A 13,354-nucleotide genomic window follows, 5' to 3' on the forward strand; every position below is an offset into this window, starting at 1 on the left:
ACTGACGCATGCTGGGAAATGTAGTCTGGCTCTCGTAGACTGCGCTGTGATACAAAACACGAACTTTCATAGCAAATCATTCGTACAAATCCACCCGATGAACTCCCACACTTGTGATTTCCACTTTGTCTTGTTGAATTGAATGAACTTTCTTATTTCATCCATCAGACTTGAACAACAAAAAACATTTTGACGCTTTATGGTCAATTTATGATTGATTAAAAATATGATTTAACTTAATATCGCGATGCCTGTATGAAGCCATGACGTTCATGATGTTTCTTTTTAAAGATACGACGTGTATTTATGTTCTGCAATCTAAAAATATAATGCACAATATACTTTACTAGTGATAGTGAAGAACATGTGTGTTAGACATGTAGTTCACACTTTCCACTAATAAATCACCTCGTGGAATAGATTTTCATGAAGTGAAACGAAAAGTATCGAGTCGTTTCTCTGATCTAGTCGCGCCATCCGGCGGTCACTGCGTGAAGAGCATGAACAGCTGTTGACGTGTGAATGTTTATTATCACCAAAGATCGCAGGCTGTTAAAGACATCAACACATCAAAAGAAACCGATCAAAGTCCATTAGCCCCAAAACTCTTGAAGAGGTTTGGGAGCGAAATACACGAATGATCCATTTAGCCGTGAAGAACATGCTATTTTATCAAAATGAAAAAGGTATGTATATTATAATAATCTTGAATTTATTACCACCCTTTTTCACTTTAATAAACTAAAACGAATGGTTGTGTACAATGTTTCATCTAGCCTTATTTCATCCAACTCATTGGGGCGGGGTTTACCGCCCACACGCTGACGTCACGTTCGCCCCACTCACAGTCGAGGTGATCGGCGGCGGGCGCGCTCAGTGAGTTGTGCGCGTGGAGGAGGAGGACATGTAAACATTCATTCTTCACCCACATCATCATCAGCTCATGGAGGCTCTCACGGGGAGTTCTGCGGGTGTTGCGCCCGTCAAGCGTCAGGCGGTGAAGAGACACCATCACAAACACAACGTGAAACACAGATATGAGTTCCTCGAGACTCTCGGGAAAGGCACGTACGGACGGGTGAAGAGAGCCGTGGACCGGTCCGGCAGAACGGTGAGCGTCACTCCATCATTTATTCGTCTGATCAGTTACGCATGATCACGGTTGTGTTGAAGAAGGAATGTTTCTTTTCATCTGTAATAAACGTCTGCCGTAAAGGCTGTTGATTCATGAACGTTTCCCATCATGTTTAGCAGTTAAAAATACTTTGTTTATTATTATTATTATTATAAATGTCGTAAGTGATAAATGATGTGAATTGTTATGTTTTTACATGGAAATGTATTATGCTGAGGTGGATGTTGTGTGTTTGTTTATTGTATCGTTGATTGTTAAGACCACAAGTACAACTAATTAACATTTATCATATTTTACAATTAATTCATTATTTAGTGACCATTTTTGTATTCTTTAAATCATCTAAATGATTTAACAAATTCATTTTAGTTCTGCAAAATGCATTTTTAAACCAATTTAATATCATATCAATTCAAGTGACCCGCAAGGACAACTTTATTTACAATTTCAGGCCGCTTTTAAGTTGAAAGAGGTTTCCAGTGTTGTTGTTGTTGTGTATTTGTTTTAAAAAAGATCTATAAACAGGTGAGATATTGTTTTGTGTACATCAATGTGACCAGAATAAGTTTGGGTGCGCAAAACATAACTGGCGCACGACAACACGAGTGTGTGGGATGTTTGTGTGACCTTTTGTGTGACAGTTCAAACATGAGTTGTGAGTCATTGAGTTGTGTGTAGAGAGGCACTTTCCTTTAAATGGAAGGCAAACACAGAACAGGTTGTGCGCCTCCGCCCTGCTTTTGGAAAGAACCTTGAATAGCCCGCGGCTGGATTCAGCCTCTGAAATGTGCTCTTAAAAAGACTGGCACGCACGCACACGTCTCGCACAACATTCTCACGTCTGAAATTGTGTCTTTCTTTGTTCATTGTGACTTTATTTTACTGGCAAAATTCTCATTGCTCTTATGCAAAAAGTGACTGGACATATCTCATTCAGATTTTCTTGTTTTACGTCACAGTAATGAGATTTGGTGGATGTATATCGTGTCATGTTTATTCCTATAGTGTGTGCAGATCTCTAGCCGTCAGGGACGAGCGCAGGGGCTGCGTTACACAAGCCGCATGAGTCGGATGAAGAACAACCGCTCCCTTGTGTGTCTGTAACACAATGAGTTTGTCAGGAAAGAGAAAATCAACATGCGATCGTTTGCTCGACAGGTTTGACTGATCTCACACCTGAGCGGATCAGACAGGTATCAGACCACATTCCACCTCGTGTGTACTTCTGCGGTGCTTTCAGGGGTCGTAGGTCGGTTTTTACACTCGGATGCATAAAAGTAAAAAGTACACGGCAAAATCACCAGTGTTAAAACAGGTCAAATGAACTCTGGCGGTGTATGTACAGGCCACACTTTGAGGGTGTTCATTATTATCTATACACTGCGAGTGTTCATTTGGCATGATTTAACACTGGTGATTGTGAACGGCGAATGTTTATAGTGGGTATAAAACGCCGCTGGGTTTGGACTTGAGTTCAGAGGTGAGGCGCTGCTGACGTTCCAGAATTCCAGCCTGAGGTCATCACGGCCAAACACACAATTCCCAATCCCTCTATATTAGACTGCCAAACCTCGAAGAAAAACATGATTTGCCATCAGGTTGAGAAACGTAAACTTCATTCATGTTGTTCATTCTGTGAATCAAGTGTTTAAATGATGACACATTATATCAAGTATTATATTTTCCTCTTGAAGATCATTTGAGTCGGTTGCTGTTTAATGGTTTGTTGTTGTCATTCATGGAAAGAGAAACCACCTTCATTGTGTTTCTCCTGGAGAGAGATCTCACGCCGGGGTTTCCCCGCTGATACTGCACACATTTCCTGTAAACCGCACATTTCCTCCTATACGTTTGCTTGCTGGCTTTAGCAGAACGCTTGTTGTGAAGAGAAAGAGTGAACGAGTGGAGACGCGTCTGAGCTCAGAGATAAGAGCGTCTAAAACATCTGGGAGGAAAGACGCTGGATTCTGCTGATAACACACTAGACTTGTGTCGAATCCCACTCTTTTTACATCTTTGGACAATTTGAGAAAGTTGCATTTCAGATATTTCCTGTCAGATGAACATTCGTGTGTGTGTGTGTGTTTGTGTGTGTGTGTGTGTGTGTAAACCCTACGGCATGGGGACAAAATGTCCCCACAAAGATGGCAATATCCAAAATCCTTGTCCTTGTGGGGACATTTTTTGGTCCTCATTAGGAAACAAGCTTATAAATCATACAGAATGAACTTTTGTGAAAATGTAAAAGAGCAGACAGTTGTGTGTGATTGTTAGGGAATATACAGTTTGTACAGTATAAAAACCATTGCGTCTATGGAATGTCCCCATAAAACATGGAAACCCAACATGTGTGTGTGTGTGTGCGTGCGTGTGTGTGTGTGTGTGCGTGTGTGCGTGTGTGTGTGTGTGTGCGAGTGTGTGTGTTGGGGTGATAAATTCCGTGTGGAGAGCAGCGGTGTGAAATTCCTCTTCAGGTCTGAACGAGTCCTGCTCTGTTTGTCCATCTGTTGAATGACCCTCAATACACCCGTCTGCCACAAACACACAAATACACTGAGGAATCTCAAACATCTATGCCTGACGACACACACACACAATTGATATTGGCATACAGGCGCACAAAAGGCCTCACACGTGAGACAATGGAAGCAAAAGACACAAAGGCGATACGCAAATTCATCCTTCCATATGCAAAGCGTCTCACACGAGGCCGATTTCCATTGACATCATCTCAGTTCTGACGGACGGTAAACAAGTTCAACACAATCACAGCGAGAGCATCACGAGCGATTGTGTTTCAACCCTGTGACATCATTTCCATCACAAACCTTTACTTCAGTAACGTTAGATGACACAAAAATGCTTTTTTGTTTGGTTGTTTGTGTATAAACACAACAAATGAGTTTTACTGCAGTATCAATAACTACATGGACTGACAGGTTTATGTACAATATATACACAATATAACACAGGAATGTGGTTTAAAAATATTCATTCTGAAATCTAAAGAAAACAACAAGACGTTATATTTTGCGTAATGAAAGTGAAGTTATTATTTACAGTAAATGTTCTTTACAGTCGTGACTCCTGCTTTACAAATGTACTTTACATGAAGCCACTGTTTGCTTTCTGTTGATGTGGACTCATTGTTTGTGTGTTTCTTTGTTTGTCAGGTGGCCATAAAATCCATCAGAAAAGAGAAGATCAAAGACGAGCAGGATTTAATTCACATTCGTCGTGAGATCGAGATCATGACGTCTATCGGTCACCCTCACATCATCACCATATATGAAGGTCTGAACCCAGAGAAAGTGTCGTGACATCACGTAACCAGATAACTGCCATTATTCACGCTAAACAAACGGCTTCTTCTCTGTCACGCTACGTCTCTTTGTGTGGATTATATAAGACTGCCCCCAAAAAACACATTTCTTGTGCTTCCCTGCACCTGTTGTTCTCCTCACACCACCGTCAGCATTACTAACATCCTTCAACACAAACTCCTGCATGTCACCATGTATTTGCTCTTCAGAAACTCATGTTTTATTGACTGGACAGGACACTTTCACTACAGGAATATCACTAAAACTATTTCTTATTTTCACAACAAACAAAAAAACTGAAAAAATAAATCAAGTATTTTTTATGTTATTATAGTTTTATAAAATATGATTTTTTATAATTATTATAGTTTAGATCTTAGTTTGATTAATATTTTAAATAAAAAAAACATAAAATGTCCATTTTAGTTACATTTTGAGCGATTTTGCTTTGCTTTTGTCAATTTGTTATTTATTTGTTTTTTTATGTTGCGATGTGTTTTTATCTTGGCTTTATTTTAGTTTTGGTTTATTATTGTTTTTAGTGCCTTACACTTATTTCAGTTCATTTCAATTTTTCGTTTAGTTTTTCCAATAATTTGAGGCCAATATTTTATGGGCAAATAGAAAACAGCGACGTTTTGATTTGAGTAAATTAAAATAACCTTGAGTTTTGATTGAATTCTCTGTGTGTTTTTGTGTGTATTTCAGTGTTTGAGAATAAAGATAAGATGGTGATTGTGATGGAGTACGCCAGCGGTGGGGATCTGTACGACTACATCAGTGACAAACCGCACATGTCTGAGAATGAAGCCAGACATTTGTTCAGACAGATCGTGTCTGCCGTCCATCACTGTCACAAGGTGAGAGAACACACCAACATGTCTGCGTGTCTCCAACATTAAACATGAAACACCCGCTTCTACGGCCTACGTGAGCGTCACTCTGTCAACTACAATTCATGTGAAGATTTCCTATAGTGTCTAAAGCTACCCAGAATTCCCTTGTGCACGAAGAGGTCTCGGAGAAACCGGTCGAGACTAAAAGCACAGAATGCAGGATTGCGTAACACGCGTTACACTTCACATGACTGAACACCGTCAAAGAGAGAGAGAGACGGTTGACAGACACACACACACTTATAATGCACGCTCGCACTGACGGACACGATATTTCAATCAGCATCTCACGTCACGTAGTAGAACTACGAATGTGAAACACATACACACCCAAAAACATGCTCTTGGTTTATTTTCATTGAAACCTAAGGCATCATGATGTTGTTATTTTGTGAGGTCATTGCGAGTGAAAAACATCTCAACTCTGTGTTTATGGGTGTTTTTGTCACGCTGCTAAATGAGGTGAAGCGAGACGTCAGACGTATTTTGGCCTCCTACGGAACAACACCATCACACATAGCTGGCATTCCACACACCGCCCGCCCATTCCGTTCTGCCGTGACCCGAGCGCTCCCGCAGCGTCCGTGTCCTTATTTAGAGATCATAAAAAGATAAAAGAGGCCGACCGTCGCCGACAGGTCGTGACACTGAACTTTAATAAAAGAAGGTTCAAGAAAAATTCAGCGCTGTTTTTATTGTGATTTCCCCCCACTGTGATAGTGATGTAGGACAATCAAGAGAAATGTTTGGGGATTTTTGGATGCGTTTAGTCATTGAGTCTGAATAATGAAAGTGTTTTTAGGAATTTTGGTACTCGGCATCAGAAGCGCTTGCTGGAATCTAACATGTAGCTCTGTTCTCTTTAACAGAACGGGATTGTTCATCGTGACCTGAAACTGGAGAACATCTTGTTGGACGGCAACGGAAATATCAAAGTGAGTCCTGCGCATGGTTATAAGTTACTATCATTTTTAAACGATTGTTGTATTTTTTTAAGGTTTTAATATTCATTTACGAAAGTCTTAGTTAATTCAGCAACAACGTGAGATGTACTGACAGAAACATTTCTTTGTTTCAGATTGCTGATTTTGGGCTGTCTAACCTGTATCAGGGTGATAAGTTCCTGCAGACGTACTGTGGGAGTCCTCTCTACGCCTCTCCAGAGATCGTCAACGGGCGGCCGTACAGAGGTCCAGAGGTGGACTGCTGGTCTCTGGGTGTTCTGCTCTACACGCTGGTGCACGGAGCCATGCCGTTTGACGGACATGACTACAAGAACCTGGTCCAACAGATTAGCACTGGAGACTACCGCAAACCAAGCAAACCTTCCGGTGAGGTCTCCTCCTCTGATCTTTGAACCTAAAGCCTCCTTGATTCCTCGTCACTAATCCTCACTTTCCTCCCACAGATGCGTGTGGTTTGATCCGCTGGATGTTGATGGTGAACCCGGAGCGTAGAGCGTCTTTAGACGAGATCGCTGGACACTGGTGGCTCAACTGGGGTTATCAGCACCCCCTGCTGGCTGAGAACGAGAGCGCAGCCGTCCATCAAGGACTGGCACACGTGACCGCCGCGTGTCAGACGGGCGGCTCCACCCGCATCGCCGTCTGGTTGCGTCGCACCTCTCGTCCGTTACTCCAGAGCGGGTCGAAGGTGCGCTGTCTGCTGCGGTCAGGTGGAGCCGCCGGAGGGGATCCGGTCCAGCGCCAGCGCTCCATACGCAGGTCCCGCAAAGAAAACAATGTCTCTCAGACGATGCAGGAAGGCTCCACCCCTCGGCCCTACAAAGGCATTCTGAAAAAGCGGGGCAGTCTGAAACAGAAGCCACCCGCTGACGCCCAGGCGCCGCCCTTGGAAGAGAAAAGCCCGAACACGTGTCCGTTCGCCTCCGGTGCTGCAGAGACACCCGTGCTGCCTCCGCCCCCTAAAGGCATCTTAAAGAAGCCTTCTGAAAACAAGTCGGACTTTTATTCCTCATCCCCAGAGAGCCGTGACGCCATCCCGTGCCCGTCATCCGCGGGACACCGCAAGGGTATCCTCAAACGCCGCGGCAAGTTTTCCAGCGGCCTGCAAGAATTCGGCTCGCTGGACCAGCTCGCGCCCACGTTACCCACAGGAGGAAACAGATCACTACCCAGCGGAGCCATCAGCGAGGAGAGCATCCTCTCCTCTGAGTCCTTCGACAGACTCGACCTGCCTGACCGCAAGGTTCCGCTCGCACCGATCGAGCGGCCACCAGGGGGCAGACACATGCGAGGATGCGTGTCCGTGGACAACCTACTGGACCTGAGGGAGGACAGGCCCGCTCAGCGGCAGGGACACTGGGAAATGGACGCAGCCTGTTACCGTGCAGGAGTGTCTGAAAGTGTGTTTTCAATCTCGGAATGCGAGAATGTAACTCAGACTTACAAACAAGTGTTTAGCGTAGCGTAGCGCGAAATGTTGAATCTCTGCGATGACGACACAACCTTTGAGTTCTGCTCGGAAAGTGCAGACGGCTCTCGTGAGCCATGGATGCGTTTCTTCTGGGAAACGTTCTGGAGCGAAGCCAGGGGCTGGTAAAGGAACTGATTCCGAGCAGACAGGAAACAGAAAACAGGAAGTGCTGTGAGACTGAAGGAGGTGTACTTCATTCTGATGGGAAAGCAGTTTGTGTGACTGTGCATATTATTATTATACACTTGTTCAGAGGGAAAGATTTGTTTTATTTTGTAGGCGCTGATGAACTGATTAATCATTTGAAAACTATTGTTTAAGGTTTTGGATTATAGAAAAGGTACCAAAGATGAAGTTAGGCACTGATTGTAAATTAAGCTCATCTGTTAAAGATAACGACAAAATGTGGGTAGATTACACAAGCGTACACAATAAGTATATCAGCTAACATGGAGAAGCGGGTGACACGAGGACACAACACACACAAGACCACTGCAAACAAACACTGATAACGGAGGTTTATTATTCTCGCCAATTTGACTTTACAACATTTACCGGCGCAGCGAACACAATCGACTGTTATCTCCTCATGGCTTTATGAAGTCTGGACTTTGGTCTGTTTCTTGATAAAAGTGTTATTTCCGACGGCAGATTACACACTGACCTCTTTAAACGATGGTAAAGTTCTCTTTCTTAAAACAGTCCGTCATGAAATCATAGAGAAATATTGTATTGAGAAGTATGTATTACTGTTGATGTTTTGGTGGTTGCTTTATTTCAGTGTCACGGGGGTGTTTGAAGGTTTTCAGTGTTTGTAACAGTAACGTGTACATTTGGTGGGTTTTTTTAATCGAGGCGGTGAGGTGTGTTTTATTCGTTTGGTGACATTGAGTTTCTGCATGAAACTGTGGACCAATAAAACAGCAGAAGAGAGAAAAACCTGCCTGGATGTTTATTTCTGTGTTTATGGAGAAGCCACAAACATCATCACTGTTTTTGGTTTGTTGTAGCAAAACAATCTTTCAAATAATACTACTAAATAAATATTAAACGGCATTCTGATATGTACACTAAAGGCCGGAATAGACTATGTGCACAAGCGTAGCGACGAACTTCCGCTGTCGCCAGAAGTCGGGATGTCAGTTTCCGGTTTGCTCACACACCACGCAAAATGTCAGCGTTCACAAGATGTCTTAAAGATCTGCCCAAAATAAGCATTAACGATGTACACCGCATCGCTGACGCCTGGTCTCCTGCTCCACCAAGCAAGCGGGACAAAGGATTTAAGCTCTATATATCGAGTTATATCCACAACTACGAGGATAAGTAGTTGAATTTAATGTGGTGTGCCGTGCTTGCCCGTTTTATTCTGCAAACTTTCAAAAAGTCTGCAAGTGTGTGATGTCTAGTGCATTTAAATCTGTTCAGATTTCAAAAGTCTTGTAGTTAAATTTAAGCCCATCAAAAGTTACAGCATCTTAAATACAGTCAAATGTGCCAGACGTGTAATATTACCCACAACACCCTGTGCTGCACAAGAGGGTCAAAAATGTGTGAATTGAGATGCACATTAATATTTACAGGTAAGTGTCATGAAATACGAGTCATATTTGACCTCAAAAGAAAAATAAATAATATTTTAAATAGACAAGACTGTAGAGTTTGACACCTTATTTACACGACAAGCAAATTCACAAACATCAATATACAAAAAATATGATTTTCACTTACATATTATAGTCCTAATGAATCTAAGTGTTTTATGTAAAAATGTCATTTCTATTTTTATATTGTATTCTTTTTTCTATTTTTTACAGGCTATATATATATACATATATATATATTTTTAAATGTTAATCTATTCCAGTTGTGACTACAGATGAAAAAAAATCTATATTTTTTCTATTTAGAGAAGCTTTCGCGTCCTGCATCCTGCACTCAGTTGGGTTTTGGATGTGCACCCTTTCATGTTATTTTTTCCAATAAACAGCACAAACAACCTTCATCACGTTCTGTACATTTTATTTTCACATACTTTAAATTAAAGCTCTCTAGCAGAAACACGTGCATTAAGAATGTATTGAAAGATCAGATTGTGTCACAAACGATCAGTGGTGTAAACACTATCATTTACAGCAGCGTTTGAGTTTAAACAGACGAGTGTTTAACAGGACAAAGGTCTGACAGCAACGCAAACATTTGATGTAGCGCGAGACATCTGCGATATTAAAAACATGAGAAGGAACTGACGTTACATGTGAACATTAACAACTCGACAAACAAACCAATGAGCAGGAAAGTGCTGGAATGATTTCATGGATGTCCACCTGTCACCATTTGACGTCTTGAACGTTGTCAGGTGTGCAGCTGAGGTCAGGTGACGTCCGGCCCAGCGTCAGCTCGATGGTCTCCTCCAGCGCCGAGTAACACTTGCAGAGAGACGTCTGAATCACACACACAGACAAACTCGTTCAGAGAAACGTCACTCCAATCGTGAGCCGACTGAAAATAAACCGTCCTCACCTCATCCACGTCTAAGAGGTTCCTCAGGACCTGCAGGAGAGCATCAGCGGTGAGCGTCTTGGTCAGGACGTTGAGTCTGATAACAGCGGCCGTCACACATGAGCAGGCCACCGCAGACGGAGTGAAGATTGAGAACTTCAGCTCTGAAACACAAACACGTCACACATGCTGCAGCCCTACAGTATATTACACTGTGTTATTTGCTAATATTACACCACAAAATACTTGATTCTGATTGGTCAGTGGCGACATGTGCATAACTGTCCAAACTGTACAAAACCGAGAGCTTGGGGATTGTGTGAACGACACGCTTAAGTCCCACTGTCAGTCCACGTGAATGATTCGTGACTCCACAGGTCAAAGTTCACGCATGCGTGTGATGTACCTGTGGCAGTCAGCGCGATGTAAGAGTGCACGTGCCGCCGTACGAGCTTCGGGTTCAGCAGCGGAAGGCCCTGCAGTAACAGCTCCAGGAAGTCAGAGGGCAGCACTGAGGCCAGATCCCAGTTCAGTCGAGACACCACCAGAACCTCCCACTGCTACACATACACACATGCTGAGACGCCGTGTTACAACCACTGAATCATTGATGTGAATGAATCATTACTAGTATCTCGGGGATGGTGACGCCGTAGTCCGTGTAGACGCAGAGCTTGGAAGCGCTCAGAGGAACCGATTCCCGGAGTTTGGAGGCCAGAAACATGCAGACGGTTCCCAGCAGCTGCAGTCTGCTCTTCTGTACGGGATTCTGGGACATGTAGCGGTCCAAATAATGAACGGCCAGAGGAAACACCTCCTCCTCACACTTCTGATCCTCACACACCTGTTCAAAAATAACAAAGGATTCATTTATGAAAAGAACTCTTCAAACAACTCATCTATGAAAGAAACTCTTCAAACGACTCATCTATGAAAGAAACTCTTCAAACGACTCATTAATGAAAGAAACTCTTCAAACGACTCATTAATGAAAGAAACGCTTCAAACGACTCATCTATGAAAGAAACTCTTCAAACGACTCATCTATGAAAGAAACTCTTCAAACGACTCATTTATGAAAGAAACGCTTCAAACGACTCATTAATGAAAGAAACTCTTCAAACGACTCATTAATGAAAGAAACTCTTCAAACGACTCATTTATGAAAGAAACTCTTCAAACGACTCATTTATGAAAGAAACTCTTCAAACGACTCATTTATGAAAGAAACTCTTCAAACGACTCATTTATGAAAGAAACTCTTCAAACGACTCATTAATGAAAGAAACTCTTCAAACGACTCATTAATGAAAGAAACTCTTCAAACGACTCATTTATGAAAGAAACTCTTCAAACGACTCATTTATGAAAGAAACTCTTCAAACGACTCATTTATGAAAGAAACTCTTCAAACGACTCATTTATGAAAGAAACTCTTCAAACGACTCATTTATGAAAGAAACTCTTCAAACGACTCATTTATGAAAGAAACTCTTCAAACGACTCATTTATGAAAGAAACTCTTCAAACGACTCATTTATGAAAGAAACTCTTCAAACGACTCATTTATGAAAGAAACTCTTCAAACGACTCATTTATGAAAGAAACTCTTCAAACGACTCATTTATGAAAGAAACTCTTCAAACGACTCATTTATGAAAGAAACTCTTCAAACGACTCATCTATGAAAGAAACTCTTCAAACGACTCATTTATGAAAGAAACTCTTCAAACGACTCATTAATGAAAGAAACTCTTCAAACGACTCATTAATGAAAGAAACTCTTCAAACGACTCATTTATGAAAGAAACTCTTCAAACGACTCATTTATGAAAGAAACTCTTCAAACGACTCATTTATGAAAGAAACTCTTCAAACGACTCATTTATGAAAGAAACTCTTCAAACGACTCATTTATGAAAGAAACTCTTCAAACGACTCATTTATGAAAGAAACTCTTCAAACGACTCATTTATGAAAGAAACTCTTCAAACGACTCATTTATGAAAGAAACTCTTCAAACGACTCATTTATGAAAGAAACTCTTCAAACGACTCATTTATGAAAGAAACTCTTCAAACGACTCATTTATGAAAGAAACTCTTCAAACGACTCATTTATGAAAGAAACTCTTCAAACGACTCATTTATGAAAGAAACTCTTCAAACGACTCATTTATGAAAGAAACTCTTCAAACGACTCATTAATGAAAGAAACTCTTCAAACGACTCATTAATGAAAGAAACTCTTCAAACGACTCATTTATGAAAGAAACTCTTCAAACGACTCATTTATGAAAGAAACTCTTCAAACGACTCATTTATGAAAGAAACTCTTCAAACGACTCATTTATGAAAGAAACTCTTCAAACGACTCATTTATGAAAGAAACTCTTCAAACGACTCATTTATGAAAGAAACTCTTCAAACGACTCATTTATGAAAGAAACTCTTCAAACGACTCATTTATGAAAGAAACTCTTCAAACGACTCATTTATGAAAGAAACTCTTCAAACGACTCATTTATGAAAGAAACTCTTCAAACGACTCATTTATGAAAGAAACTCTTCAAACGACTCATTTATGAAAGAAACTCTTCAAACGACTCATTTATGAAAGAAACTCTTCAAACGACTCATTTATGAAAGAAACTCTTCAAACGACTCATTAATGAAAGAAACTCTTCAAACGACTCATTAATGAAAGAAACTCTTCAAACGACTCATTAATGAAAGAAACTAATGAAGAATTTGTTTCACCTGTGAATGACATGCTTTGAATCTGCAGGTCGTTTTTTGATTTCAGATCAGAATGATTTGGATTTTCAGATGTTGATTTGAATCGTTAAATCAGTCTGACCATCTACATGATTCAAATGATCGGATCTGTACGATTCATTAATATGATCTGAATTCAGATTAAACCAGTGTGACCTGAACGATGTGGATTCGGATCTGATCTCGTTTTACCTGCAGCATCCAGCCCGTTAATATTCGGCGCATGTACGGCTGGACGTCGGTGTGCTCGGTAACGTTCCCGGGTTCGGGTCTGGATGCGATGTT

At 41.4% G+C, this 13,354-nt stretch overlaps 2 protein-coding genes across 3 annotated transcripts in view; one reads left to right on the forward strand and one right to left on the reverse strand.

Annotated features, from left to right (window-relative positions):
• The first annotated feature begins 852 nt into the window (after nt 1-852).
• nuak2 (NUAK family, SNF1-like kinase, 2) lies at nt 853-8,753 on the forward strand. Of its 2 annotated transcripts, XM_057325462.1 has the most exons (7): nt 997-1,111; nt 2,141-2,328; nt 4,309-4,429; nt 5,167-5,318; nt 6,224-6,289; nt 6,433-6,685; nt 6,763-8,753. In XM_057325462.1, the coding sequence occupies exons 3-7, from the start codon at nt 4,387-4,389 to the stop codon at nt 7,785-7,787; spliced, it is 1,539 nt and encodes a 512-aa protein (XP_057181445.1). In that variant the 5' UTR covers nt 997-1,111; nt 2,141-2,328; nt 4,309-4,386; the 3' UTR covers nt 7,788-8,753. The 2 variants fall into 2 exon arrangements, with proteins under 2 accessions (XP_057181444.1, XP_057181445.1); XM_057325461.1 differs by lacking the exon at nt 2,141-2,328 and having other exon boundaries at nt 853-1,111.
• Nucleotides 8,754-10,034: 1,281 nt separating this feature from the next.
• Nucleotides 10,035-13,354, reverse strand: part of ccnd3 (cyclin D3) — a 3,458-nt gene continuing 138 nt past the window's right edge. The window contains exons 1-5 of the mRNA XM_057325470.1: nt 13,262-13,354; nt 10,921-11,136; nt 10,699-10,852; nt 10,314-10,456; nt 10,035-10,234 (exon numbers count right to left, since the gene is read on the reverse strand). The exon at nt 13,262-13,354 is cut by the window's right edge and continues 138 nt beyond it. Of these exons, the coding sequence (XP_057181453.1) occupies nt 10,121-10,234; nt 10,314-10,456; nt 10,699-10,852; nt 10,921-11,136; nt 13,262-13,354 (720 nt within the window). The 3' untranslated portion in view covers nt 10,035-10,120. The remainder of the gene's footprint in view (nt 10,235-10,313; nt 10,457-10,698; nt 10,853-10,920; nt 11,137-13,261) is intronic.

This window comes from Triplophysa rosa, linkage group LG25 (genome assembly GCF_024868665.1).
Source record: "Triplophysa rosa linkage group LG25, Trosa_1v2, whole genome shotgun sequence".
NCBI lineage: Eukaryota > Metazoa > Chordata > Actinopteri > Cypriniformes > Nemacheilidae > Triplophysa > Triplophysa rosa.

Coding starts and splice junctions, on each gene's coding strand:
- nuak2 (XM_057325461.1), top strand. CDS start 944: ATGGAGGCTCTCACGGGGAGTTCTGCGGGTGTTGCGCCCGTCAAGCGT. Junction 6,290..6,432: donor ACGGCAACGGAAATATCAAA/GTGAGTCCTGCG, acceptor TCTTTGTTTCAG/ATTGCTGATTTTGGGCTGTC. Junction 6,686..6,762: donor CAAACCAAGCAAACCTTCCG/GTGAGGTCTCCT, acceptor TTCCTCCCACAG/ATGCGTGTGGTTTGATCCGC.